The sequence below is a fragment of the Rhinichthys klamathensis genome, unplaced genomic scaffold (genome assembly GCF_029890125.1).
Source record: "Rhinichthys klamathensis goyatoka isolate OS25496 unplaced genomic scaffold, OSU_Roscu_1.1 h1tg000413l_1, whole genome shotgun sequence".
Classification (NCBI taxonomy): domain Eukaryota; kingdom Metazoa; phylum Chordata; class Actinopteri; order Cypriniformes; family Leuciscidae; genus Rhinichthys; species Rhinichthys klamathensis.
Genome location: NW_026606913.1, coordinates 355,827 through 383,470, shown reverse-complemented (window position 1 = coordinate 383,470; position 27,644 = coordinate 355,827). Strand labels below are relative to the sequence as shown.

The window sequence follows — 27,644 nt, the reverse complement described above, 5'->3', positions numbered from 1 at the left end:
AATGGGCCCTGATGCCCAGAGGGCATGGCAGGTCTTTTGACGCGTATGCGGCTGCAATGGCATCAACTATCCATCTGGACAGAGTCTGTTTCGAGGCGGCCAACTAGGGGCGTCATGCAAGCCAAAATTCTGGGGGGGCACAATCTGAGACGTTGCAATTGTTTTCTGACGGGTGATATGGATCATGTTAGGAGGGGTCAGGGGGTTTCTCCCCCTGCACTTTTTTAATTCTGGCTGCGAAACATACTATTTCAATGCAGTTTGGGAGGGACAGAAATACCTTAACGGAGCTAGCAGCAACCCTCCTCTATCTGAGGACTAAGTTAAAGTATATGTGTATCTTATATGTGCATTATAAGATGTTTTGAAGGCCAAAAAAACTCCTAAAGTTGAGCTTTGACTGATAGGCTTTTCATTTTTGTCTGTCAGTGAAGAAAGTAAACATAGGGTCAACTGATAGGTTGATTTATGAATCATTTTCTCAGACGAATTTATTTACTGAAAGCTACTAGGAAAGCTAGGTAGCCTAACTAAGTTTATTAAATTCATTCACAGTACACATTCATTATTGATCTTATGCCTAATACAGGGCCATAGACAGGGCTTTATAATCACAGAGGTCCTAAATTTGAGGTGGGTAGGGTTTTTTTTATTTCTCTGATATGTGCATTTTAAGACGTTTGAAGGCCAAAAAAAGGATAAGAAATAGCTTTAAAACCATGTCAGTGGGCAGATTATTTGTCAATACCTGCTCTCACTTCTTATCCATCACTCTTTCTTTTTCTCTCAGTCTCCTGATCTTGCCTTCCCCTCCTAAAGCTGAGCTTTTTTAATTTACTTAAGGCTACAAATTGTACTATATTAATTCTCAATATGTACACATTCATTATTAATCTTGTGCCTAACAATGAAAACGTCTTTTCCCCTCACAATGACAGTAAACTAATTATTAGCCTACATTACGAGTCACGTTACATAAGTTAGGCCTATTTTCAGTTCAAAATGGCGAAATTAGACAAAAGTATATTCGTGTGCCTGATTATTTTTGTCATTCGTTTAACATTTATGAACTAAAAAAACTGTCAAATATGAAATGTTTAGTTTAGCTACTTACATCTCGCACTTGTCTGTACACTGAAGCGTCGAGTCTCACTGCTAAAATTCGCGCTCAGCTTCTGTGAACATAAAGCCCGCCTACTTTGATTTGATTGGTCATCTCAAATATTCTGACATTGACGAGCAGTGACAGACCAATGAGGCTCAGATGAACACGCACGCACACACACACACACGGCCCAGTCCCAATTCTCACTTGAGCCCTAAGGCCTTCCTGGAAGTGGACACTTGTTGAAAGTGCACTTAGCGGAGTAAGTGCGCAAGGGCCCAAAGCTGTGAAGAGCAGAATTGGGACAGTTTTGCACACGTCACTTCTGTTGTGATCAGGAGAGCAAACACCATTCATTTGGCTAATGTGTGTGCTGCTTATAATAGCTGTAACATGACACAATCCTTTGAATGAAAAAAATAATATCTTTTTTTACTCTTAGCTACCAACCTTTCTGTTAATGTTATTAATATTAAAACAGTTTTTGGCTAAGATAAATTGTGATTGGAGTTTACCTGAGCTTATACTGCCTTACCGTATTCACAGCGATTCGAAATGCAATTTTAATTATGTTATTATGGAAATTGATATATGAAATTCTTCCCATCCCATACATGAAAAAATACATGACGTGTTGGTGATATATTATATATAGGCTAAGGCTATATTAAAAGTCTTACATAGGCTATATGAAATAAAATGACACAACCCTGTCTCTTTTTATTAAATTTCAGTTTTATTGATCAATAATAGCCATTATTAAATTATAAGTAGCCTAAAAAGTATAAGAAGCTATATAAGTCAAGAAATAAAGCAAGTTAAAAGATTCAGTCAAACATAAGTCAACAGGCTAACGTTACAACATTACAGTTAAATAGCATAAATATATAAAGTTATGAAACTTCACTTTGCCCTTAGCCAAAACGATTTGCCAGGGAACAAATCATAGATTAATGAGACCAAAGATCGCCTGTTAGATATACACAAGCCGATTTATAGCTCATGTTTAACCACTAGACACAGAGCCCGCGGGAAACGTCAGAATGACTAGCCGAGGTAAGGCTGTTCCAGGCGGGGTACATGAGCGCTGTGCGCCCGCTGATCCCTGGAACTCCGAAAAAGTCAGATCAAAATTTTAAATAGGCGCTATCTTTATAAACAAACCACAGATTTGAGCTTTAAACAACTATATTCTCGACTGAAAAACTCTTAAAACTACATTTCGGGACACGATAACACTCATATTTTTAAATTTCGCGGCCTTGAAAAACACTTCACCATACCGGCTTCCTTTATCTTCGGAGTTTCCGCTCCCGAACAGTACCATAGCAACCATTCTCCCCCATTGGTTGGCTGTTCGAAACGTCACAACACTACAAGGATTCTGGGTAATATCCCACAGCAAAGTGAGGTCTGATGCGCACTTGCGAAAGGGGTGCATTAAGTGCCCTTATGATCACCCCTGGAGAACACTATTAGAGGATCGGGACACCCTACGGTCTTGCACCCCTTAGCGAGAACGCGCATTGAGGGGCACAAGGGCGCAAGTGCGGGTATTGGGACAGGGCCACTGTCCTCTGTTTCTGACGTGCGCTCTGCTCGGCACCGCTGCGGATTGAAGATGAACAACGCGCTGAATCTGATTATAACAACTGAAGAAATTTTGAATGGGCATGACGCCACTGCGGCCAACCCCTTGGTGCGCCCACCGAACGAAACGAAAAGCTGCTTAGCTCGTCTGACCGGAGCAGTGCGAGTAAAGTATAATCTCAGGGCCCTGACCGGACACAGGAGATTAGAGTCAGATTCGCTATCGGATGCAGGCAGAGCCGATAGGGAAATAACTTGTGCCCTGAATGGGGTACCAATCGCTTTTGGGACATAACCATGTCTAGGTTTGAGAACGACTAAGGAGTCATTGGGCCCAAACTCCAGACAGGAAGCGCTACTGGACAGCGCGTGAAGGTCTCCCACACGCTTCACTGACGCGAGCGCGAGCAGAAAAATGGTTTTGAGCGAAAGGTATTTGAGATCCACGGTGTTTAACCATTCGAATGGGGGGGCTTTCATAGCTTCGAGAACTATGGAAAGGTCCCAAATCGCCACCGACGGGGGGCGTGAGGGGTTCATCCTTCTAGCTCCCCTGAGGAAGCGGATGACTAAGCCATCTTTGCCCAGTGACTGGCCGCGCCGGGGTTCAGCGAACGCCGCGACGGCTGCCACATACACCTTGAGAGTGGATGGGGACCTGCCCTTGTCCAGCATCTCTTGGAGAAAAACTAGCAAGGAAGGAACCTCGCATGACCGTGGGTCCACGTTTCTGTCGGTGCACCACTTAGAGAACACAGACCATTTAGACGCATAGAGCCTTCTAGTAGAAGCCGCTCTAGCCTGCATGATCGTGTTTAACACTCCTTCTGGCAAAGCAACGGGTAGTCGTTGATCACCCACGCATGAAGCGCCCAGCGCTCTGGGTGGGGATGCCAGATCGTGCCGCGAGCTTGGGAGAGGAGATCTGTTCTGACTGGGATGGGCCACGGGGCTGTCTGTGACAGCTGAGTGAGCTCCGGAAACCAAGTCTGACCCTCCCAACGCGGGGCTATGAGGAGCACCGAGTGGCGTGTTTCCCTGATTCTCTGAAGCACCTGCGGTAGCGGAGAAACCGGAGGGAATGCATAAAGCGGGCGGCTGGGCCAGGTCTGGGCTAGCGCGTCCTCGCGTTTTGAGAAAAATATTGGGCAGTGGGTGTTTTCTTCTGAGGCGAAGAGGTCCACCTCTGCTCTGCCGAATATTCGCCACAGCTTTTGGACTGTAAGAGTGTGCAGGGACCATTCGCCGGGGGGAATGGGGTTCCTGGACAGACTGTCTGGACCGTCGTTCAGATGGCCCGGCACGTGCGTCGCTCTGAGCGAGAGCAGGTGACACTGGGACCAAACTAGGATGCGTTCTGTCAGCCGGAAGAGATTTCTGGATCTGACTCCGCCCTGACGGTTTAAATAGGAGACCACGGCCATACTGTCCGAACGGATCAGCACATGGTGACCGTGAATGCGCGGCAGAAAGCGCGTGAGCACGTTCTCGACCGCCAGCATCTCCAAACAGTTTATGTGGAGGAGACTCTCCTGAGCTGACCAGGGGCCGAAGGCCGGTGAGCCCTCGCAGACCGCACCCCAACCCATGTTGGATGCGTCTGTCGAAATGACTTTTCGGCGAGAAAAGGTCCCCATTGAAATGCCCCGCTGAAACCATTCTGTCATGGTCCATGGTTGCAGAGCTGTGATACAGGTCTGCGTTACCTTTATCAGCTGGCGGCCCGTGGTCCACGCGCGGTGAGACACACGGCTCTTCAACCAGAACTGAAGCGGGCGCATGCGCAGTAACCCCAGCTGGAGCACTGCAGAGGCTGAGGCCATGTAACCCAGCGCCTTCTGAAAAGTTTTCTGAGGTGTGAGTCTGTTCATCTGAAAAGATGCGGCGAGACGCTGAACACGGCGCGCGCGCTGTGTAGACAGACGAGCCGTCATTGAAGCCGAGTCTAGCTCTATACCCAAGAAGGAGATAGTCTGACTGGGTTGAAGTGCGCTCTTTGTCCAGTTGACAGAGAGGCCCAAACTTTTCAGATGGTCGAGGAGAACTGTACGATGAGACAGTAGCTCCCTCTGTGATTGTGCCAAAATCAGCCAGTCGTCCAAATAGTTCAGTATTCGCAGCCCCTGACTCCGAAGGGGGGCGAGCGCCGCATCCATGCACTTCGTAAACGTGCGGGGTGCTAGGGATAGGCCGAACGGGAGGACGGTGTATTGATAAACCTGGCCTTCGAAGGGGATTTATCTGAATCTGAAAGTAGGCATCTTTCAGATCTAGTGAAATGAACCAGTCCCCCTGGCGCACATGCGCGAGGAGTTTTCTGATAGTGAGCATTTTGAACGGTCTCTTCATGAGAACTTTGTTCAGAAATCTGAGGTCTAAGATTGGTCTGAGGCCGCCGTCTTTCTTTGGAACCAGAAAATAACGGCCGTAAAACCCCGACTCGCTCATAGATAGAGGGACTCTCTCTATAGCCCTTTTGCACAATAGTTTTGCTATCTCTGAACGGAGCAGAGTCACTGCTTCTGGGTTCACAATAGTTTCTAGCCGCGCTCGGAAACGTGGAGGGCGGCGGTGAAACTGTAAGCGATAGCCTAGCCTTATTGCGTTTAGCACCCACTGGGAAATTCCCGGAATAGCTTCCCACGCTTTGAAGCGTAACGCTAAGGGGTGAATGGCTACATGGTCCCCGTTGCTGCACACAGCGGGCCGCGCGGGCGCGCTCTTCGTGTTTATGACAGCGGGACTTACACTCAGAGATGAGTTTAAGGGCCGTGTAACAGAGTGAGCAGAGGTGGGACGCGCACACGGGCTCGTGGGCGCGCTTATGTACTCTGAAACTCGAGCGGGTTGGAACCGTTTTATGAGAGTGGGCTCTGTGAGACACACGGGAACTGAAATGCTTTTGTGTATGAGTGAACACAGTGTTGTGGGCACATTTTCTACACGTGAGGCTTTTATGCTCTTTTTGAGATTTCTCTGGGTCGCCGTGAAAACGGCGTTTGTGCTCATGCAAGCGGGAAAGGGAACCGGCTTGGTAATGGCGGGGTACACTGCTGTAGTAGCCGCGTGAGCGGGGACTAACAGAGGGCGAAACTTTGACGGCGGTCCGGCCTCGGCGGGAGAGCGGCGTCTTTTTCTCAGCTGTGCTAGGCAGACTTTGAGTGATCAGGTTTCAGCGTGATCCTGGACCGAGGCCCACGGGGAGGCGGCGGTCTGTGGCGGCTGTCAGAGCGAGAACGAGGGCGGCCGCCCTGGCGTCGCTGAGAAGTCTGACTGTGCTGAGCTGGGCGCTGGGGTGGGGCTCGTGCAGGAGGCTGGTCACGTGAGCGGCCTGCAGAGGAGCTAGCGCGACGAGGCAGAAAAAGATTCATGGCCTGGGAGGCTTTCTGCACTTCGGAGAAACGGTCAACGATACCCGTGACAGCAGATCCGAAGAGGCCCGATGGAGAGAGTGGGGCGTTGAAAAAAGCGGCGCGCTCGGAATCTCCCATGTCGGCGAGCGTGAGCCACAAATGTCTTTCAGACACGCAAATGACGGCCATACATTTCCCCAGGGCTTGAGCAGCAGACTTTGTAGCGCGAAGGGCAATGTCCGTGGCGCTCCTCAAATCCGCGACTGAGGGGGGATTTTTTCCGCTCTCGTCCCACTCACGCAGTAAATCACCCTGTAGAATCTGGAGGACGGTCATGGAGTGCAGTGCAGAGGCTGCTTGGCCAGCGGCTGAGTAAGCACGGGCGTGGAAGCTTGAAGTCGCTCTGCAGGCTTTAGAAGGAAGCACAGGTGATGAGCGCCATCTCGTGGAGGGCGGGCACAGATGTGCGGCGACCAGGTCCTCTACAGGGGAAATGGAAAGATAGCCCTTTTCTGCGGCTCCATCCACAACGCGAAGCGGGGCGGAAGAGTCGGAGCGAGTTCTGGCAGAGAGCGGGGCATTCCAGGACTTTGTGAGTTGCGCGTGCAGTTCGGGCAAGAAGGGCGCGGCCCGTTTAGTGACGGGAGTCGAGCGCTGGCGGAAATAGCTGCCGTCCATACGGTTGATGGTCTGCTCGGGGGGAGGAGACCAATCGAGCCCGAGGCGATCGACGGCCTGTGAGAGGAGGCGCACTAATTCCTCCTCAATTCCAGCGCGGGTCCCAGAGGATTCTCGGGCCGAAGAGGCGTGAGAACCGGACCATTCCTCACTGTCTGAAGCGAGAAGCGAACATGTCTCCTTGATGTCCGCGGCGTCGTCGGAGGCGACAGAGCGGCCACTCGGCGGCAACTGTATGTCCGGAAGCGGCGGAGAAGGAGAGCGGGAGGCGACAGGCTCCGGCGGGATGAACGCTTCTGGCTGGGGTTCCGGCGGCCTCTGCGAGCGGCGTTTCTTCTTACGCGGCGAAGTCGAAGGCGGCGCGGAAGCAACTTTGGTGGCCTGAAGTCGAGCCCGCAGGGTCGACAACGGCATCTCCTCGCAGAGATCGCAGCCGCCATCGGCGAGGGCGAGCTCGGCGTGCTCCAATCCAAGGCAGAGAGCGCAGATGACGTGGCGGTCTCCAGTCTCGAGGGGAGCGCGGCAAGAACCGCAGGAGGAAAAACGAGACATCTTTACAAAGACGCTCGGCTTTTTTAGATACACACACACACAAAACAAGAAGCTTTTGGTAAAGGATATGAATCCGTCGGATGGCGCTAGCTTGCAGGATGGCTGAAGGTGGCGAAGACGGCCGGCTTCCTCAGTCTCCCAGATGCACGCCAGAAGGGGCTTTTTCCACGACGGCGGCTTCTCTCAGGATCAGCAGATGCGTGTAGCCTCGCTGAAGAGATGAAAATCAGAGTTTACAGCCTGAGAGGCGAATTTATACTCTTTGGCCACGCCCGTTTCGGCGGGCTCTGACGCAATGAGAGCAGGTCAGACTCTCATTGGCCGAGAGTTCATTCGTGTCTCCTCATAGGCTTAAGCAGTTCCCTGTGAGCGAGCCAATGAGCTGCTAGCTAGCCTGCTCATGGTCTGCTGCAGCTGAACTGTTGACAATGGATACAAAATTATAGGATAATTTTTGGCTTCAATTTCTCAGAAAAGATGAATCTTTCCCCGCAGCGTAAGCTAGCTTACGCAATACGAGAGAACCTCTCGTAATAGAACACTTTATTTCTGATAGAAATGACACCAGACCTCCTTCTCATTTTATTGTACAACTCACTGAGTTTATTATTCACAACAATGTCTTTGTGTTTATTGACATGCTGTACAAACATAAGATTGGTGTTCCAATGAGTTGTTGTTTCTCACCCAATTATGCTTGTCTGTATTTGGGGTTATGGGAGAAGTTGCATGTCCTCAACTCGGCTAATCCTTTTTATCATTGTATAAGATGGTATGGTCGCTACATTGATGATTTACTATTTATTTTTAAGGGTACTGACACTCAGGTTCTGGAGTTTCACCAATACCTAATTCCATAAATAGGGATATTAAATTATCTTTAGAATACTCCAAAACCACTATAGATTTTTTAGACCTAACCATTTCTATTCATCCAGAAGGGAAGTTACATACCACGATTTTCAGAAAAATACCTCCAGAAACACCATCCTTAGGGCTGACTCCTTCCATCCTCCATATCGCATTGATAATGTACCTTTCGGGCCAATTCCAGAGGTTACGCCGTATATGTGACGATAATGTTGATTTTGAAGAACAGGCAGATATTATGTCAGAACGTTTTATTAAAAGAGCCTACAAACCAGATATCGTCGCTCATGCACGTTCCAGAGCTCAATCCCTGTACCGTTCTGATACCTTGATTAAGAAGGGACGTAAGACACATACTCAATCCCGCCCCTTCTTTGTCACACAATATAGTAGGGAGACTAGACAGTTAAAAAGGATAATTCAGGATAACTGGGCCATTATCAATTCTGATCCTACCCTCCAACAGGTCTTTCATCAACCGCCTTTGTTTTCTTACAGAAGGGCCCCGACTCTTTGTGATAAGTTGGTACATAGTTATCTTCCCCCTGAGAAGAAGGAAAGTTGGCTTAAGAGACCTATTGGGTTATACCGTTGTATGAATTGTCCCCATTGTAGTAATATCATTCCCTCGAAAACTTTTGTGGATTTTAAATCTAATAGAACATTCAAGATAAAAAACTTTATAAACTGTAACACTACATTTATTATTTATCGTTTATCTTGCCCATGTAAGAATGTGTTTTATGTAGGTCGCACTAAAACACGTTTACGTGATCGTTTGGCAGAGCATAAATATGCTATTTGTATCAGTAGCCCCCGACTATCAGATGGCCCAACACTTCCTACATATGCACAATAAGAATGATTCTCTACTAAAAATAGAGGTCTTGGAGCATGTCAAACGTTTGGATAGAGGTGGTGATAGGATCCGCAAACTCAACCAGCTCGAGTCATTTTGGATTCATCAGCTGGATGCGCTCCGTTATCCAGGTCTGAACGAGGACATAGAGTTTAAGTGTTTTTTTTATGATATGGTTTTTGTCTTATACTTATGTTTTTTTTTGTTTTTTTGTTTTTTGTTTATGTTCAATACATGATATTTGTCTTATTTTTCTCTTCAGATAATCTACGTTGAGGGAGATTTCTTTAGAGTTATTTTTCTTTATTGTTTCTTTGTTAGTTTCACCTGCTGTGGTACTCATTATGTTGGTTTCCCATATCTTGTTAGACCTGATTGCTTTATTAGGTTAATTGAATTCTTTCTGATTCTTTAATTATTCTTGAATTCTGATTCTTGAATTCTTTAAATACCTTAAACAAAACTGAATTTTTTTAAAGGAAACTTTTGTCTCAAAATATATTAAATAATTTTTGCAATTCTCATTTGCTATGTATATCTACAACATTTTTTTTTTTTAAACATCAAAGATTAGATCAATTTAGCACAAAATCAACTTTGCGCTGCTGCCAACGACCAGTTCAAAGATCAGACAAATGTCTACGTTAATCTTTAAAAGCGGATGTTTTGGAAAGTTTTTGGACCTTCTAGTGTTTTCGAGGAAAATAAAACCAAAGGCTCCTTTTACCCCAGGGTGCTTTTAGCTTTTAGTTTACGGGTATCTGTGTAAGTTTCTGTTTAAGGTGGGTTTGTCATGTGTTTTAGTTCAGTTTCCTGTGTTCTAGTTTTCTCCATGGTTTCTTTTTGATTTGATTATCATGTGCACCTGTTATTCATTTAGTTGATTAGCTTGCCTTGTGTTTTTAAGCCATCTTTGTTCAGTTCACTCTCTGTTCTCGTCTAGTTTCTTGAGTGTTTTGTTTCTTTTGATTTTTGTTTTAAAGACAGACTGCCATGATCAAATCCTGGACTTTATTTTCACTATTTGCAACCACGCTCTCAGCTTGTAGTTAGTGATGGGCAGATCGAGGCTTCGTGAAGCAATGAAACAGTTGAAGCAAACGTGCCATATTGTTTCGAGGCTTCGAATCAATCCGACACCCGTCTCCACGGTGACACCTAGTGGTCACTTGCAGGTGTTGATCTAAAACAACTTTGATTTTTAATACAACGAGCCAATAAAAAACTGTTTTTATTTTTTTATTTTTTATTTTTTTTATTGTATGTTTCTAATATATGAAGCTTGTAACCTGTAGTCTCTTCACATTGCATAATGTTATTTTGGTCATGAAAAATGAATAAAAGAAATCAAGCCACAATGTCTCACTTTCTTATAGATTTTTATTCAAAAATATCAATCTCTCTGCTGTCGAAGGACTCAGCCTACTTCTTTTTTTACAGATAATTTCTCCAGCCTTTGAAAAAATCCTCTCACAAGGGACACTTGTTGTTGGCATGCAAAGATATTTTTTTAGCAAGGACATACAAATGAGGAAAGAACTCTCTCTTTCCAGTAAGTTAGGGGATCATGAGTTCTGGGCAAAAACGCATCGTTGAGGTATTTTTTCACTTCCACTGTGGCATTAGCTGTAGCATTGTGTATCATCTGGGTTTCACGGATGTGATTATCAAAATGTTCCCATAAACTGTCCTGTGTTTCTACTGGTGTTGATGATGATGGGCCTGATGTTGACATTTGTGGCTCTGAATGAAAATGAAAATCTATTATATGCATCCATCTATTAATCTATGTATATATCTAATAATCTATCTATCTATCTATCTATCTATCTATCTATCTATCTATCTATCTATCTATCTATCTATCTATCTATCTATCTATCTATCTATCTATCTATCTATCTATCTATCTATCTATCTATCTATCTATCTATCTATTATATGTAGGCCTATCTATCTATTAATCCATGTATATATCTAATAATCTATCTGTCTATATATATATATATATATATATATTTCTATCTATGCATCTATTAATGTGTCACTATATGTACTCTGTCTCTCAGTCAATGTGTAAATTTAAATGGAAGCCTAAATATAACTAAACAAATCGCACTATAAATGTCACTATATCACCAAAAATCCGCTACCTCAAAACCAAACTCCTTTCACAAAAACCCACGATGTGAAAATGCGTTGACTTCACTTTTATACTGTGTGTGATCTTTCCCGACCGACCTGTCAATCAAACCCTGACTCGGCGGAGCACTCCACCTGATGAAACCAAACACTCAGAAGCTTCATTTAGCCGTAGTCACGTGACGTGGGTGTTTTGAAACACGCTTCGGATCAGTGTTTCGAATCATCTGCGCTTCTGGATCTCTCAAAGCTTCGGAACAACTGTTTCGCGTCAGCCATCCCTACTTGTAGCTTGATTGAGTAGACTATTAAATGATTTTTTTTCTTCAAATTCAAATATCTTTGTTTCTGGCTTCCTTTGCAATAAATTATGTGTATTAGTAAACACTGTGTTTGAAAGACCACAAACTGACATTAAAAGCTAAGAGTCAAACTGCCTAACTAAAGGAAATAATGGTGACTGAACATTTTCAATAAAACAACATCTAAACCTCTGTTAATTCTCAATAATAACTTCTGTAGATGAATGGCAGAACTAAAGTCCATCTGGTTAGTAATAAGTAAAGCTGGTGATACTCTTTTTGGAGTGGTTTAATCCTCCTCTGCTGCGATCTTCAAAGATGTATTGTCGTCTTTTATTTGCAGGTGATTTCAGGCTGTGCGGTTTTAAGTCAGTTTTAGTTGTTGTGTTTAATTTTTCTGAGAGTGCAAGCCTGATGTTGAACCAACATCACATTGTAACATTGAAATTGCAACATTTTTTAAACATTAATTACGGGTGCAAAAGTGATGTGGTTCAATGCGGTTAACATTGACACATTAACATTGATTTAACATTTTTTCGACGGTTGCTTGCTATCTGGGTAAGTTGTAAAGATGTACCTTTTCACTTTTGTAGGGTATTGCCCCAGTGACAGCTTTGCACCTTTTTTCTGAGAATGTAGAAACAAACCTGGCATCTTTGTTTTGTGGTGATCATAAGCTAGATTACAATAAAATGACTGAAATAATTGAAGTTTCATTTCTCTTGTTAAGAATGACCAGAAGTGTACTGACAGGATGATGCTGCCTGTTCACAATAACTCCTACTATTCCAAAAGTTAAATGCCACAGTCAAATTGTGTGGGTCATTTATAATTTTATTGTCATTTTAATGCAAGTACAACAAGCCAGATCAGTTCACAGGTTGCTTGCTCTTACAATACATGTCAATTAAAAATACAACACATTATTTGGCCTTCCAATCATATCCAGACCATGTCTTTGGTGAAATTCAGAATGATTCCAGATCAGCTTATTCCATTGCATTGGTTTCAGTAGCTTAATGTCAAATTCTGTAAAGTTCCTTAAAGCACCAGTTTACCAAATTACATATTTACTTTTAATGTAACCAATTATTTTACATCATTAAGCTGCATCTTTAATACATGCTAGTAATTTGAAAGATAAAACTGGGGTGTATAGGATGTTCAACACATTAGATCTAGGCTAAATGCGTTTCCATCTTAACCTTCACTGCATTGATCCTTCAGTAATGAATTCAGCAAGACAAGGGAAGGTTTTGAAGTGATGAATGGACACAAATGAGTCAATCTGGATACAGTTGTGCTCTGTTAATTAGTTTCGTTTAAAAGCATGATGTTGATCAGACCCGTTCAGTGTTTACAGTCCAAATCTATATAGCAAATGACCCAAACTCCAATTAATATTGACTTAAATAAAAAATACATATAATTACATCCAAAACACAGCATTGAAAAAGGCAATAACGCAGCAGTTTAAACATCCGTAACTTCGTTTACATTTCTATTCGTTCAGGATAAGAGAGGGAGGAGTCATCTCGGCCAAGAGAAGACGCGTATAAACGTAAAATCAATCCCTACTGAATACATTGTCCTAAATCTGCCTGATGCTGGTACGAAATCTTATTTAAGAGTCCTAAATTAGGGCATCAAACCACAATGTTAACTGATCACAATTCATAAATACACCTCAGAGCGATCAAGTCTACAGCAGGCCATCCACGATCCGTTTTAAGTGCCATGAGCTTCTGATGCCATGTGTTGAATTAGGCCAGTCTAACCTGGAGAGATTTAAGAACCATTATGTTTCTAATGGTGCCTTAAAAATGAGTAGTATGCCTTGAAGCTTCTGTTCAAATGTTCCAGAACTGAGGTCGTTGAGGCTAAACATGCATTTTTTTGTGGTTTGGTTTCAGTTCAGGTATGTTCAAATGTGACTGTTCCAGGACAAAGGAAGACAAAAAAGGCAATGCAATCAAATACAAACGATCATGTCATTATGTTTGGTGCATCTTGACTCAGAAAAAATAACTCTAAAATAAATATGAGCTACGATTTGACAGGACGGAGTTTGGTTTGGTTTATATAAAAGTGTAGTTTTGGACTGCAGAAACGGAAAACAAACGTACTGGGCCCACATTTTGGTTTCACTTCTGTTGATATGTCACGTAATAAAAATGATGATTCCGTATTCTTCACAAAAACCTAAAAAAGATTTAGACTAAGACATGTCCTTTCTACGACAGGCTAACAGTAAATTGTTGTGTTTACGTTATTTGTGTCACAGCGACGGACACCCAAAAGTTTGATTTAAAATTTCTATCATGTACTAGAACATAAATGCAATAAACAGACAACTCTATAACCCTCTAATATATATATAAAAAAACTTGATTTTTAGGCCTTAGTGACACGTGTAGAAACTTAAACCAGTTTTGGAATCAGTGAAAGTTGTTTACCACCTTTCACAGGTGACGACATACTAGTTTCAGTCACACAACACAAACCCTCGACGGTTAAATCAACTACTGTGTGAAAACGGAGCGATTAGCTAAGCTAACTAACCTACGCTCTAACCGCCGTGGTGTGTTAGGAGGAACGGTGAATGGAGCCTATGTCTACCGAAGATACATTCAGTCAGGAGATACCGTGTCATTTTCTTGTGCTGGTTTATACAACAGTCCGTTTTCATTCAGCCATGTTAGGAAATGTTTCGTTCTCTGTGTGAGCAGCACAAGGTCATCTTTTTGTCCACACGTTGCGTCGATACAAATTAATGATAGAAACGTCTATTCGAGTCACGTCTTTAGTTATGTACACGTCATTGTTGCACTGATTTTTTCATTTTTATCAAAAAGCAAGAAACAGGACCAACACAAGTACGTTATAGCATCATACACCAAATTTTGCATGCTTTTCTTTACGCGTATGGACTTCGGATTACTTAGAATTGATTTTTAAAGAAGCAATACCAGAAAAATATCCTAAGCTTTAGGGTAGTATTATTGGATGAACGTTCGTGGTACATTTAAAACACTGATTCAGTTTCTTACGGTGTGTGATTGAGACTAATAATCTACCAGAATGTTTGATGGTTTAGTTATAATGTGAATACAAACCTCGTTCCTTTTGAAGTCTTATTAAAACAGAATGAGTCTAGTAGTTTCTTTTTCTAAGGGTTGTCTTAGAGGGCCAAAATGTCTCGATTTCCCTCCCGGGTTTCTGTAGTGAACTCAAAAATATATTATTTCATTCATATCACAGATTCGCCATGAAATAAACTCTGCTTTGAAAATAGAAATGACAAAACAAACCATTCATGTCGAACATGTTTAGCTTCTTTGAAACACGTAATTCATTCGGAAAGAATGTGTGACACTATTCCAAGATTTTATAACCGCCGAAACATGCTCGGCACGGCCACACCCTCATGAACGAAAGCAAAAACCGGGGGATAAAGGAGCTCTCGGTGGTCTGCGGATTCTCTTATTGGTGTTCTCTCTCCCTGATGAGAGAGTAGTATGCAAACGTTTTACTACAAACTCCCTATTTACGTGCCGGGTTTGTTGTACATTTTGAACATCGGTCATATAGACATACATAGAGTACGAGGGAGAGGGGGTTGAAGTGGAAACCCCAATCGAAAAACGGGAGGCGAGAGGGGAGGGCATGGCCTTGAGACTGCAGAACCCTCCTCAGTTCATTTGCTCGAAGAATTTGTAAGTGGGGTTTTCATAGCCGTGATTCTGCATCTTATTGAGCTGTCTTTCCTCGGGGGTCAGCATGGGGTCGACCTGCTGGGAAAGAGGCAGAGACAAGATGGGGAAAGAATCGCTTAAAATGGAGCATAAGTGAATTTAAATGGGAAGAATTAATGAACAGAAAGATTTGAACAAGTTGGCCATGAGCAAAAATGAAATCATTACGATAGGCACATCTGAGCAAGCTTCCCATGTGGAAGAACATTACAAAATGTAACAGTATTAGAGACTTATACTATATACAGTATGTGTATAGAAACATACTGTATATGTTGCAATCTGCATATGTATGCATTTCTACAAATACACAAACAGCACCATTATCCACTGCATAAATGCTCGATTCTGTCAAATATTTGTGTATAACAATGATCTATCATCATTATGTAATTTAACATAAATATAATTATGTACCATTTGTGTATAATGACCCACTATCTAAACTGATACTTGCCATTCATTTTTGAGTAAAAAATAAATAAAAGTCACTTATCTCTTTATATCTACTGATTGTGACTGATTGACTTCATATCATATCGTAATTGCAGTTTTATATCTCATAACTGCAGCTGTAGATTACATAAATGCAGCTTTTCTTATGTCTTTATTTTTTTACTTTATTCACAATTATATATTTTTCCTGCTCTGAACTGAAGCAGAAACAGCCCACTATCTCTTCTCAAAATAATTTAAACTCAAATCATTATTTCATGTCTATTGACATATTTATTGGATAAATGGTTGTGCAATTATTGAAAAAGAAACCCCAATCAAGTCTCAGACATTATACAGTAGGCTATATGATTCATATAGGCCTGTATTTATCTTTTACAAATTTCACATACAAAACTACATTAATTATGAGATTACAATCATTTAGTACAGATTAAATATTAAATTCTGCTTCATGGTTTCACTTTTTTCCCCATCAAATCAAAATATCAGAATGCAAAAATGACTATATCAAAACACATAGCATGAAGGATGCTGCTTCAGGGGTTTGGTTGTTACTTCCTCATGTTCCTTTGAAATCGATAGCCAAATCAAATTATATTACTTGAATGGGTCAAGAAGATATATTTACATGAGGCTGTCACATTAAAAACCACAAACACAGCCAGAAGCCGTAATGACGTCAGGGTTTGACCCTATTTCTTGAACGTACTGCTTCAAAAACAAGCCATTTCGACATCCTGTCAGCTGAACTCTCACCTCTACTATGCCATGGCTGATGGTTCCATATGGCTTACGGCGGACTAGCAACAAGCTGATGACCATCACCATAGCGATGGCCACGGCAACCACCAGCAGCCCCACCATTGCCCCGCGGTTAAACGTCTCCAAAACGTCCGGCTGCTGTGATAGATTAAAACAAAATTAGGAAATGAGTTTCAGTAGTACTGTATACAGGGAACATATTAGCACCTGAGGGGGCATAACTTTATTTGTATAAAATGGAAATCCATCCTACTTAATCATTCACTGCTCTATTGTTCTTTTATACCCGTCAGAACCCTTAAAATAAATATGGGAATATACTGCAAAATATAATGCAATTTATTACATAATACATTTCCATATATGGGAAACTAGTGCTTATATTTTTCAGTATACTGCAATATATGCACTGGCCATGTATGGCTATATATTATTAATACATATAAAATATTTATAAATGATTTATACATTTATAAATGTGCCAAAGAGTAGTGAAGAAATGTCCGAACACTATGTAAATAATAAAAAAATATAAGAAATATAGTACTTTATTATTACTCTATATATGAGTGTTTATGCTGCATGAGTAAATATATCTGCGATATATTACACATGCAGTACACATATACATCTATGTATTATGAGGTGTATTACTGAATATAAAATTACATGCATGATAATATATTAGTAAATATGTTGTCACGTGTTTTTCAATATATGAAAAGCGGCAATTCCTTATATATTATTCAATATATTGTAATATACAGTATTAACACAATTTATTATTCTGTATATTCTCAAATATACTGTTAAACCATTTACTATATTGATCATTCATATACACAGGGAAATATATTTTCTTTTCTTGCGGGTAAGGTGTGCAATTTTGGAGAGGCTAGCAATAGCAAGCTAGTTTTGAAAGCATAAGATTCCACCCTAGAACTCTAGAATGAGACGGTCTATAAGTACGCATGGCTAAGTCAAGAATGAGCTGAATGAAAGATGCAAAACAACCTTCAGCAGCGCTTGATGATGTGGCAGCCAAGATACTAGGCCGCCTTACTAGGACGCAGCCTTTTGTTTGAGAAGCGCCCATATATGTTGACATGCAGGTAGGCAGGGGTGCCGCCAGAAATTCTGGGCCCTATGGAAACCAAAATTTCTGGGCCCCCTACATTTTTTACAGATAAAATTTAACCCAATAAACATGCCCAGTGAAAAGTCCTCTCCCCCCTCTCCCTCTCCCTGATACTTCGCATAGACGATACTTCGTCAACTCTGCACAAAAAACTACTACTACTGCAGGCGTGCAGGTCACGTTGGTTCTATTGACGGAAATGACAGGGAGAGGGAGAGGAGGGAGAGGGGGGAGAGGGGGGAGAGGGGGGAGAGGACTTTTCACGAGTAAAGATATTACAGCGCCGAGTCGAAGTGCTCCCAATAAGTGCTATTCCGCCATACATTATAGTTATCCATTTTACCCGCTTATAAAAAGCGCCACATTTTATTTAGTGTCACCATACTTGGTCGTGTAACTACTCGTGTAACTATATTTAAATAGAGAAAACGTGGATGTGTTTGGTCGCTTCTAACTTCATCTCTGTTTGGCCCATATACAATGAATGGGGCTAAGCTAACTGATCTCAAAGTTCTCCGCCCGACAGAGCGATTCAGTGCACGCACTGAGACGAGAGAGGTATGTATCAACTCGTCTTAGATAAGAGAATAACATAGTTTACAGTTTTTCTCAATTGCTAAAACACAATTTCTGAATCCTTGCTCCTTTTTCTGAAAACATTAAACACAAAACCTCATCTTCAAGCACTATTTACAAAACCTCTGACTCTTCTTGCAAAATGAAACTTTCGCCTCAAAACAGTTTTACTTGTGTTCAAAATCAAACACTGCTCTCAAATCATAGACAAAGTGATCAAAATGATATACACTATCAAGCAGTCAGTAAACAATACACCAAAAAATAGAAAACACATTGTTCAAAACATACAGTTCTCGAAAGATATCTACGGACGGCTATTCTGTTTGTAGACTTACCCGTGACACATTACTGTACCATCAAAATTTCAGGGAGAAGTACATTTTTAATCTTACAGTTTTTCTCAATTGCTAAAACACTAAACCCTATTGTCTGAACCAAATGCTCAGTTGCCTGAACCCACTGATTGAATCAATCACTCTTTTGGCAAAATCATAAGCACTTTTCACCTGTTTAGACACAACTTGCCAACACATTTTCATTGTGATGCACCCGTGCTGCATAATGGTGAGCACAGGTGACAAAAGTCAAACACAATTAAAGCACAGTTGTCACCACTTGAACACAACAACTCAAAATTGATCACACTTGTGGCTAATTATGTGAGGGAACATATACAGTAAGCCAGTTCAGAGAGCACTGGTTTGTGAGGCCCTACAATGGGTATAAATCTGAGAGGATTCTGAGAGAGTTTTCACAGAGCCCTCCAGGTTAGAGACTGGTTCAATATGAACCAAGGTTTTACAGTATTACAGTACTGAACAGTAATCTTTGCCTTCCACCGTACTCCCCTTTCCTAAACCCCATTGAGGAATTCTTCTCCTCATGGCGGTGGAAGGTATATGAACGCCAACCTTACACCAGGGTAAATCTCCTGCAAGCCATGGGACTTGCCTGTGGTGACACAGGTGTGGAGGCATGCCAAGCCTGGATACGGCATGCCAGGGGTTTTCCCCGTTGCCTGGCCAGACAAAATGTGGCCTGTGATGTGGATGAAGTCCTGTGGCCTGACCCAGTACGGAGACATGATGCTGTGGCTGAGTAATCCACTTATTTGTATTTTTTTGTACTTTATTTTTACATGGGCTTACTGTACACAAGTGGCAAACGCATAAGATTTCTGTTTGTTTTTACAAGTGCTACGTGTAAATGCACAAGATTTCTGTTTTGTCTTTTTGTACAAGTGCTAAATGCACAGTTTTTTTTTGTTTTGCAACATGCATTTAGCCGTGAACACTAAACATTTATTTCTCCAGCTTCATGTCCTGAGCATTGTGTTTTCTATTTTTCTACGTAGTGTTTAGTGACTGTTCAGTAGTGTTTTTAATTTTGATTGACTTGGGGCACGATTTGACAACATAGTTCAGTTTTGAGCACAGATTGAACTGTTTTGAGGTGAAAGTTTGGTTTTGCAAGAAGAGTCTGAGGTTTTGTGAATATAGCTTGAAAATTGGGTTTTGTGTTCACAGTTTAGAGAAAAGGAGAGCAGCTTTCAAGAAATGTGTCTTAGCAATCGAGAAAAACTGTAAAACAAATTTCATATTTGTCCGTCATTGTCTTTTGATGAATGAAAACAACATAGTAGCGCAAAATTGATCAGAAATTACTACTCTGCTTTGCTCTTTGCAATTTTATTTGTTCTTCCTCCTTGTACCCCTATTTTTACAGTACAGTGCCCTGCATCTCACAAACTTCTCCTTGTCAGTTCTATTGTTTGATACTGTAATTCTTGTTCTTTGTTGATATGAACCTGCAAGTGCAACCAGTAAAATCTATTGAGCATTCAGTACTGTAACAAATGGTACTGTTACAGTAACGATGTTCGGGGCCATATAATTTGTTAATTGTACAGTATACAGCCTACAATGCACTGTACTACAGTATACAATACTAAAAGGGACAAAAATCAAAGGAGTAAACGTGATCAGTGTGCTTCTTCTTGTCTTTGGGCATCATTTGAAACAGGTTAAATCAATTTTGAGTGGTTGTGTTCAATCAATGACATTTGTTCTCTATTTGTATTTGATCATTGCCACTTGTGTTTACCAGTATGGATGGCGTGTGCATTACAGTGCAGAATATGTTTTGAGAATGAGAATGTGTTTAGCGTTTTGCTGAAAAGTCTAAGTAAGATCTGCAAATTGTGTTTTGCCATGTGAAATAGTTTAAGGTATTGACAACAGACTGCACAATTAGCTAAATGAGTTCAGGCAACTGAGAACTTTGTTCAGCCAATGGGTTTTAGTGTTTTAGCAATTGAGAAAAACTGTAATATGAAAAAACGGTGGAGTATCCCTTTAAGTAATGGCTTTGCATTTACGCTTACTGAACATGAAAGTAGAATGAGACTAGTTACAGTAATTTTCCAAGAGCTAAAAGAAGAAAACTAAACATTAGACACCGTAAAACAAATGAATTCACAAATGAAAGCCTTTAAACGCTCACCAGCTCATCTCTCTGGATTCCTGGAGACTTGTAGACCACCTGCTTCAGCTCTACAGAGGTGTTGATCTGAGGAACACAGAGTGGATTGTGTGGGATAGAAAAACATTTAATTCTACTTAAGCTTGGTATTAAAACGGAATTTAAAAATCTATGTCAGAGAGCATTTGTTATTAGGGAAATATCATCTATGAAGTTTTTGTTAATTCAAACTCATTAAAACTCCAAATGGTGACATCCAGTGGTCAAGTTGCAAAACTGCAGAAACCCCATACTGTCTTGTTTAGAGTAGCACACTGACATACTACTATATTACTCCAGTACAACGTACACTGTGCATAGTGTGCAAATTTTCTGTTTCAATAAAACACCTACATTTGCTAAAATGTGCTTTAAAAAATGAAATACTGTACCCTAAAAAGCAATGTTTTTGACTATACCTTCAATTTCCAATGTGATTTGATGAGACCACCAGAAATGAAGACATTTTTTTGTTAACTGAGTGCTCTTGATTAATCCAAAATAACATATAATAGATGTTCCCCCCAAATCATGCAGCCCTAACTGACAATAATGCAGCTAGTATTTCAATCCAAAAGTAAAAGTAAGTCACTTCTGTAATAAAAGCACTTGATGAGCGATTCTGTACACATTATACATGTAAATGTGTAATTCTGTGTCTCTTAGAGCAGATTTTGTCCTAACCTTCTCCTCGTATTCATAAGTTGGTCCTCTCTCAGAGGTGGTGTAGTCATACTCATCTACTGATGAAACTGTGGACAGACAGAAGAGTGACCTTACAGTTATTCAACCTTATAGACTATAAATATATAACTAAAAACAAACTATAAAATGATTATATTATATCACAGGAAGTGTGATCAGAACCTTTAGTATTTACCTTTCTTATCGCTTGGCTGGGGGTCTACATTGCCCAAAAATAAAGAGAAAGGATAAAGGATAGTTAGTATTTTCAGACTGTTAACGTGCTTATTTCTGAGTTAAGCTCCACTTCTGTCCTCATAATGCATGTTTTGTGTATGTGTGCATGTTGTACCGATGCGTGGCGGGTAGGGGCGGTTCTGGAAAGCTCTGTCCTCTTCCTCCTCATCATCTCGCTCTTCCTCGCTCTCAGCAGGAAGCAGCTCTTCTGTGGTGCGCGTCTCAGAAAAGGAAGTGGTCATGAGTTCGCTGATGTCCCCTCTCTCTGTTCTCACCAACTCCTCTGCAGAGACAGACAGATTGAGTGAATGATTTTCAGAATTATTAGACTTTGAGGCAACACAAGGATTCACGAAAAACACTTACGGATTTCGTCGTGAAGTTTCTCAGCCAGGCCGGGGACTTTATAGAGCAGAGCCAGGCTTTGGTTCATCCTCTCTTCGATCACATGCAGGTGTGTGTACACCTTCAAACACAGAAATCACATTGCTTTTTTATTCATTTGCACGACATCTGACAAAATCAAGCAATAAATCTGACACGTCTACAATGAGCGACAAGACTTATAAGTAGATCATTTGGGAGCAGACGTCAATGCAGTTGGGTGCGCACTATGGTGGCAGAAAAACAGTGGTAGCAAGTGGAGGAAAATGGGCGAGATCCACGGAATACGGAAAAAAATTATTGTTGTGCCACTGGATGTCAGAATCGGACTACAAAAAATTATGGTCTTTGTTTTTATAGTACACCATCATCTAAGATGCCCAAAAATCAGAAGAAATATTACTTTTCTCACAATTGTGACTACAGTATATCTGACAATTCTGAGATTTTTTTTTTTTTTTTTAAATCTGAATTGTGATATAAACTATATTCTATACTTTATTCCGTGGCGGAAACAAGCTTCCTAAGACTATTACTGCAGAACAGTCACATTCTGCCATTAGGAAGGCTCCGCCCACAAAACATGTCATCGCTGTTTACAAACACCAAAATGGTTTGTTCCTGTCATGCTGTGCTAGGTAGCTCCGCCCACACTGAAATCTTATTGGTCTCATTGGAAGAACAGATAGAGATAGTGTCTCAAACCTGGAATTTCATCTGCTCAGCCTTTTGGGGGTCGGCAGACTCGATGTGCTGGTAATGACGAAGAGTGTGTCGTCGGTCCTTCTGCTCTGCGGCCATATAGCGCTTCAGAGCCTGGAGCACGCGGTCTGGCTGTGTGTTTGAGTGTGAGGAAGAAAAACAAAGAGAAATAATGTCAAAAAGAGAATTAGAAACGCAATATTTAATTCATCTACATGCTATGAGAGGATAAGCAATAGATTGAAAAAAAACTTAATTTTTCCTTTATTGTGTTAAAAAAAATTTCCACAGCACTGCACTTTAACACACACAACATAACCAATATAATACAAAAAGACATAATACAGGAGAAAAAAACAAAAACAAAACAGTTAAAGAACACTCAGCGATGTCTGTTGTTAAGGTATGTGATGGCTGAGGGAATCAGGCCCTCAATTTCTCTAACATAAGAAAGAAATATAATCACACAAATGTCTTGCTTTACCCTGGATGTATTATTACTGATTCTGATGGAGTCTTCCTGTACAAATATACCTATGAAATATACTGATATTCTCTTGTTCTTACTATTACTTTTCCTTTTGCTAATACAACTGAACTATTTTTTTTTTTTTTTTTTGTTGCAAATGTTGTATTGTGGTTGCAGTTCTCAGTTAGAGTCGTACCTGTGGAGGGTCGCTCTGCACAGCGCTCAGGTAGCTCTCCAGAGCCAGTCTACGGTTGTTATTCAGGGTGGCAACCACACGGGCCAGGTGTGTCTCCACCAGTCTTTGCCTCTCGCCGGCTACCTGCTCCTCAAGGGTCTGTAAAACAGACTGGAAATGCTGAGAGAGAGAGAGAGAGAGAGAGAGAGAGAGAGAGAGAGAGAGAGAGAGAGAGAGAGAGAGAGAGAGAGAGAGAGAGAGAGAGAGAGAGAGAGAGAGAGAGAGAGAGAGAGAGAGAGAGAGAGAGAGAGAGAGAGAGAGAGAGAGAGAGAGAGAGAGAGAGAGAGAGAGAGAGAGATGGAGAACGATTTGAGAAGTGTCACAGTAATGACTGCACATGAGGCAGCATTCGCTACACATTTTACTTTTGTATTGTGAGAGAATAGGAAAAAAAACGTAGGGCAGGACATGATTTTTATCCAACATGACTTGATTGGACTTGAAAATGGTGCAAGATCTGAATGTAATCTCACTTCTGAAAAACAGCACCCACTTTTGAAAGAAGAGTTTTCTTCAGGTGAAGTTCACCATCAATCATTATTTAATGATTGATGGTGCTATGCAAAGTCCTTGTGAATTATCATTGGCAACCTATTTTACTTCATAAATCTGGAAATTCTGAGACATTTTTTTAGTTTGGGACTTGATTTTATCCTTCAGAACTGATTGGATTGTGACTCTACAAAGCCCTGAATATGACATATGTATATTGGGAAAAAAATATGTATATTGTGGCCACAAATAAATAATTCGTCCCCACGACTTACTAACACGTCAGCATGTTTTACCAATTCGTTCCCTCGTTTTAAGTAAATCATGCGCACAATAAACATTTGTTTCCTCGTTTTACTAAATCGTGGTCACGTTGTAATAATTTGTTCCTTTGTTTAAGTTAAATCAAACTTGGCCACGACTTACTAACCCAGCATCATTTGATCAAAATACAGTTAAAACAGTAATGTTATGAGATATTATTATAATTTTAAAGAACTGTTTTCTATTTTAATATATTTTGAAAAATGTAATTTATTTCTGTGATGCAAAGCTGTATTTTCAGCATCATTACTCCAGTCTTCAGTGTCACATGATCCTTCAGAAATCATTCTAATATGATTGAAACATTTCTCATTATTATCCATGTTGAAAACAGTTGTGCTTCTTAATATTTTTGTGGAAACAGTGATACATTTTTGTTCATGATTCTTTGATAAACAGAAAGTTCAAAAGAACAGCCTGTATTTGCAATAGAAATCTTTAGTAACATTATAAATGTCTTTACTGTCATTTTCATCAATTCAAGTATTCATTTCTTTCAAACAGAAACATCTTACTGACCCCAAACTTTTGAACAGTAGTGTAAAAGCATGTCTGAAACAGTAATTGTTGTGTTTATTTTACCTCATTCAGTGCCTGGCGGTCTGACTTAGGCAGGTCCTTTGACTGGTTATCTGCCTCTGCCCACTCCTTCATGATCTGAATACACAAATAAAGTCACATGATTCCATTCCTTCTTACACACTCTTCTGGCTCACATAAGGACTTATACTCATACCTAAAAAGTCATGCCTCCCTCACCTCATTGATGCGTTTCATTCGCCGTTCCTCCAGGTCCATCTTGGCACGCAGGAAGTTGGCATGCTCACTGTCGTCTCCCGGCATCTCGAAGTAAACATCCACGCCATCTGTAGGACGAGGAGTGGGCACTACCGACAGGAGAGAAAGAGCACCAATCAGGGATTATTCAATCAATGAATCTATTAAAGAGGGAAAGAAGGATCACTACAGCTCAGGGAAACTAAAGTAGTGTCAGTACGAGCAGTGTGTTGACTTTAAATCGTCCATAATATGAGAGGGATTAAAGAGGCATTAAAAATGCAACGTCATTTAAGCTTATGCATCCTGTTTAACCTCTGCTGAATGTCTCTGTGTGTGTGAGAGACAATTTATAACTCCTAAAACATGAAATGTCAGTTGTAAGACTCACGGTTGTCCATCCGAGTTTGAGGTTGGGTGGAGGCTTTGGCAGTCTGGAGGTTCTTGTCGTAGTAGAAGTTGTCCATGTAGTCTTGGCCCTGGAAATGAGAGTCGATGGGATACTCATACTCTTCTTGGTCCTTTACTGTTGTGGCGGCTTCCTCCTCCTCAGCTTCCTTTACCTCAGCTGCCTCTTCTTCATTCCCATCCTCCTCCTCCTCATCCTCTTCCTCCTCAGCTTCTTCCTCCACTACCTCTTCCTCTTCTTCCTCCATGTCGTCTTCCTCGATGTCCGTCTCAGGGGAGGGACTGGGAGTGGGTGGCGTCGTTTTCACACTGATCGAGCGGGAAGGATTTTAAAGTTAGTACGTTTTTAACACATTTGGTCAGTTGTAGGTCAAGGTGCAATCAGTGTATTCTAAATTCTCAAAGGAATGACTCTTATGAGATGATTCTTTTTAGTGAATCAAACATAGAATTTAACCAGTGTAGTCTATTTCCCAAACGACTCTTCTTTTTAGTGGATCCAACATACAACACAACCAGGGCTGTGTTTCCCAAAAGCATCGTTAGCCTGAGTTGATCATGAAGACCATTGGTGGCAATTGGTTCTACGATCAACTTAGGCTTACAATGCTTTTGGGAAACGGAACCCAGTGTAGTCTGATTCTTAAACGAATTACTCATATTAGTCTGTTCTTTTTAATGACTCAAAAACATGGACTGCAACTAGTGTAGTCTGATTCCTAAAAAGCAATTGACTCTAATGAGGCGATTCCGTTTAGTGAAACAAACACATACGTTGCAACCACTGGTGTAGTCTGATTCTTAAAATGAATGAATCTTTTGAGGTGATTCCTTTTAGTGGATCAAACATATACAGCGCAACCAGTGTAGTCTGATTCTCGAGTCAATTATTTTAGTGAATCAAAAACATACAGCTTAAACAGTGTAGTCTGATTTCTGAAGGAAAGCATCATACGAGTCTATTCTTTTTACTGGATCAAACACACAGCCTAATTAGTCTAGTCTGATTCCCGAATTAATGATTCTTATGAGCTGACTGTTTTTAGTGAATAAAACATACAACATAACCAGTGCAGTCTGTTTCCAAGATGAAAGAATTAGACAAGTCTGTTCTGTTTTAATGATCAAAAACATTCAGCCCATCCAGCATAGTCTGATTCCCACATGAATGATTCTTATGAGCTGACAGTTTTTAGTGAATAAAACATACAGCACGACCAGTGTAGTCTGTTTCCCAGATGAAAGATCTGAGAAGTCTGTTCTTTTTAATGATCAAAAACATTCAGCCCATCAGGCATAGTCCGATTCCTGAATGGATGACTCTTATTAGGTGTTCTTTTTAAGTGAATCAAAATTCACTGCAACCAGTTGTCTGATTTCTGAACCAATGACTCTATTGAGTCGGTTCTTTTCAGTGAATCAAGAACAATTACAACTACAATAACTGTGAAACTTAAATTAGTTGAGTTAAGATACGTTTTGCAAGAATTGTTTTGAATTAATAATTAATAATTAAATTAACCAATTGTTATTCTCAATCTCATAATTTGTTAATGGAATTGCATTTATATTTTCTTAATATTTATTCCTAAAAGAGTCATAAATGGAGCCGTTAGGGAACCAGAATCATGAAGAGGAATTGAAATCAGAATCGTTAAATTCTTCTAGTTATCAGTGGCAATCATAACTGATGATTTAGGAGATTCAAACCTGCGTTTAAATGCTGTTGTCACTCCAAAACATTGTCTTTTATGATGCTAATTATTAAATTACGGATTAACAGTCAGCTGTGGTGCAAATATGGACGGTTCCTATATAAAGCGTTTCAACACTCTATAAAATCAAAATGGAGAAACAAATGAATGTGTTGATATGAGCAATGATTAACGGACCACTAAACTTCTTTACCTGGTGACAACTTTTTCTCCAGCCATGGACACGAGGGGTGTTGTTTCTCCTTGTACAGTGTCCGCAGTCTCCGTCTCGCCCCGTCCACTCGATCCTGCCCTGCCGGGGCAACAGACGTACTCCACCCCGCGGAAACGGTCACCACACGGCAACAACATCCCATAACTATGCAGCTCCAGACTGTCAGCTGTGCAGGCCTAATGATCAGGGCAAAAGATGAATGACTGCAGCAGTGCTTTAAAAAAAAGAAAAAGTGCATTATTTCTTCTTTTTTTATCTTTTTGTAATTGCTTGTACATGTCAGGGTGAAATGACCTGTACAACTCAAATGGAAAAACCTGGAGCACCAGAAGATAC

The 27,644-nt window shown here is 41.1% G+C and overlaps 1 protein-coding gene across 2 annotated transcripts in view; it reads right to left on the bottom strand.

The window, feature by feature from the left end:
• Positions 1 to 14,630: 14,630 nt before the first annotated feature.
• The window catches only part of aplp1 (amyloid beta (A4) precursor-like protein 1), a 59,167-nt gene continuing 46,153 nt past the window's right edge, over positions 14,631 to 27,644 (bottom strand). The window contains exons 5-17 of one of the 2 annotated variants that reach the window (XM_056235182.1): positions 27,288 to 27,484; positions 25,363 to 25,688; positions 24,954 to 25,081; positions 24,777 to 24,851; positions 23,340 to 23,498; positions 22,678 to 22,806; positions 21,955 to 22,054; positions 21,704 to 21,871; positions 21,548 to 21,571; positions 21,352 to 21,419; positions 20,650 to 20,715; positions 16,425 to 16,568; positions 14,631 to 15,248 (exon numbers count right to left, since the gene is read on the bottom strand). In XM_056235182.1, the coding sequence (XP_056091157.1) occupies positions 15,147 to 15,248; positions 16,425 to 16,568; positions 20,650 to 20,715; positions 21,352 to 21,419; positions 21,548 to 21,571; positions 21,704 to 21,871; positions 21,955 to 22,054; positions 22,678 to 22,806; positions 23,340 to 23,498; positions 24,777 to 24,851; positions 24,954 to 25,081; positions 25,363 to 25,688; positions 27,288 to 27,484 (1,686 nt within the window). In that variant the 3' untranslated portion in view covers positions 14,631 to 15,146. The remainder of the gene's footprint in view (positions 15,249 to 16,424; positions 16,569 to 20,649; positions 20,716 to 21,351; positions 21,420 to 21,547; positions 21,572 to 21,703; positions 21,872 to 21,954; positions 22,055 to 22,677; positions 22,807 to 23,339; positions 23,499 to 24,776; positions 24,852 to 24,953; positions 25,082 to 25,362; positions 25,689 to 27,287; positions 27,485 to 27,644) is intronic. The other variant, XM_056235183.1, reaches the window with a different exon arrangement.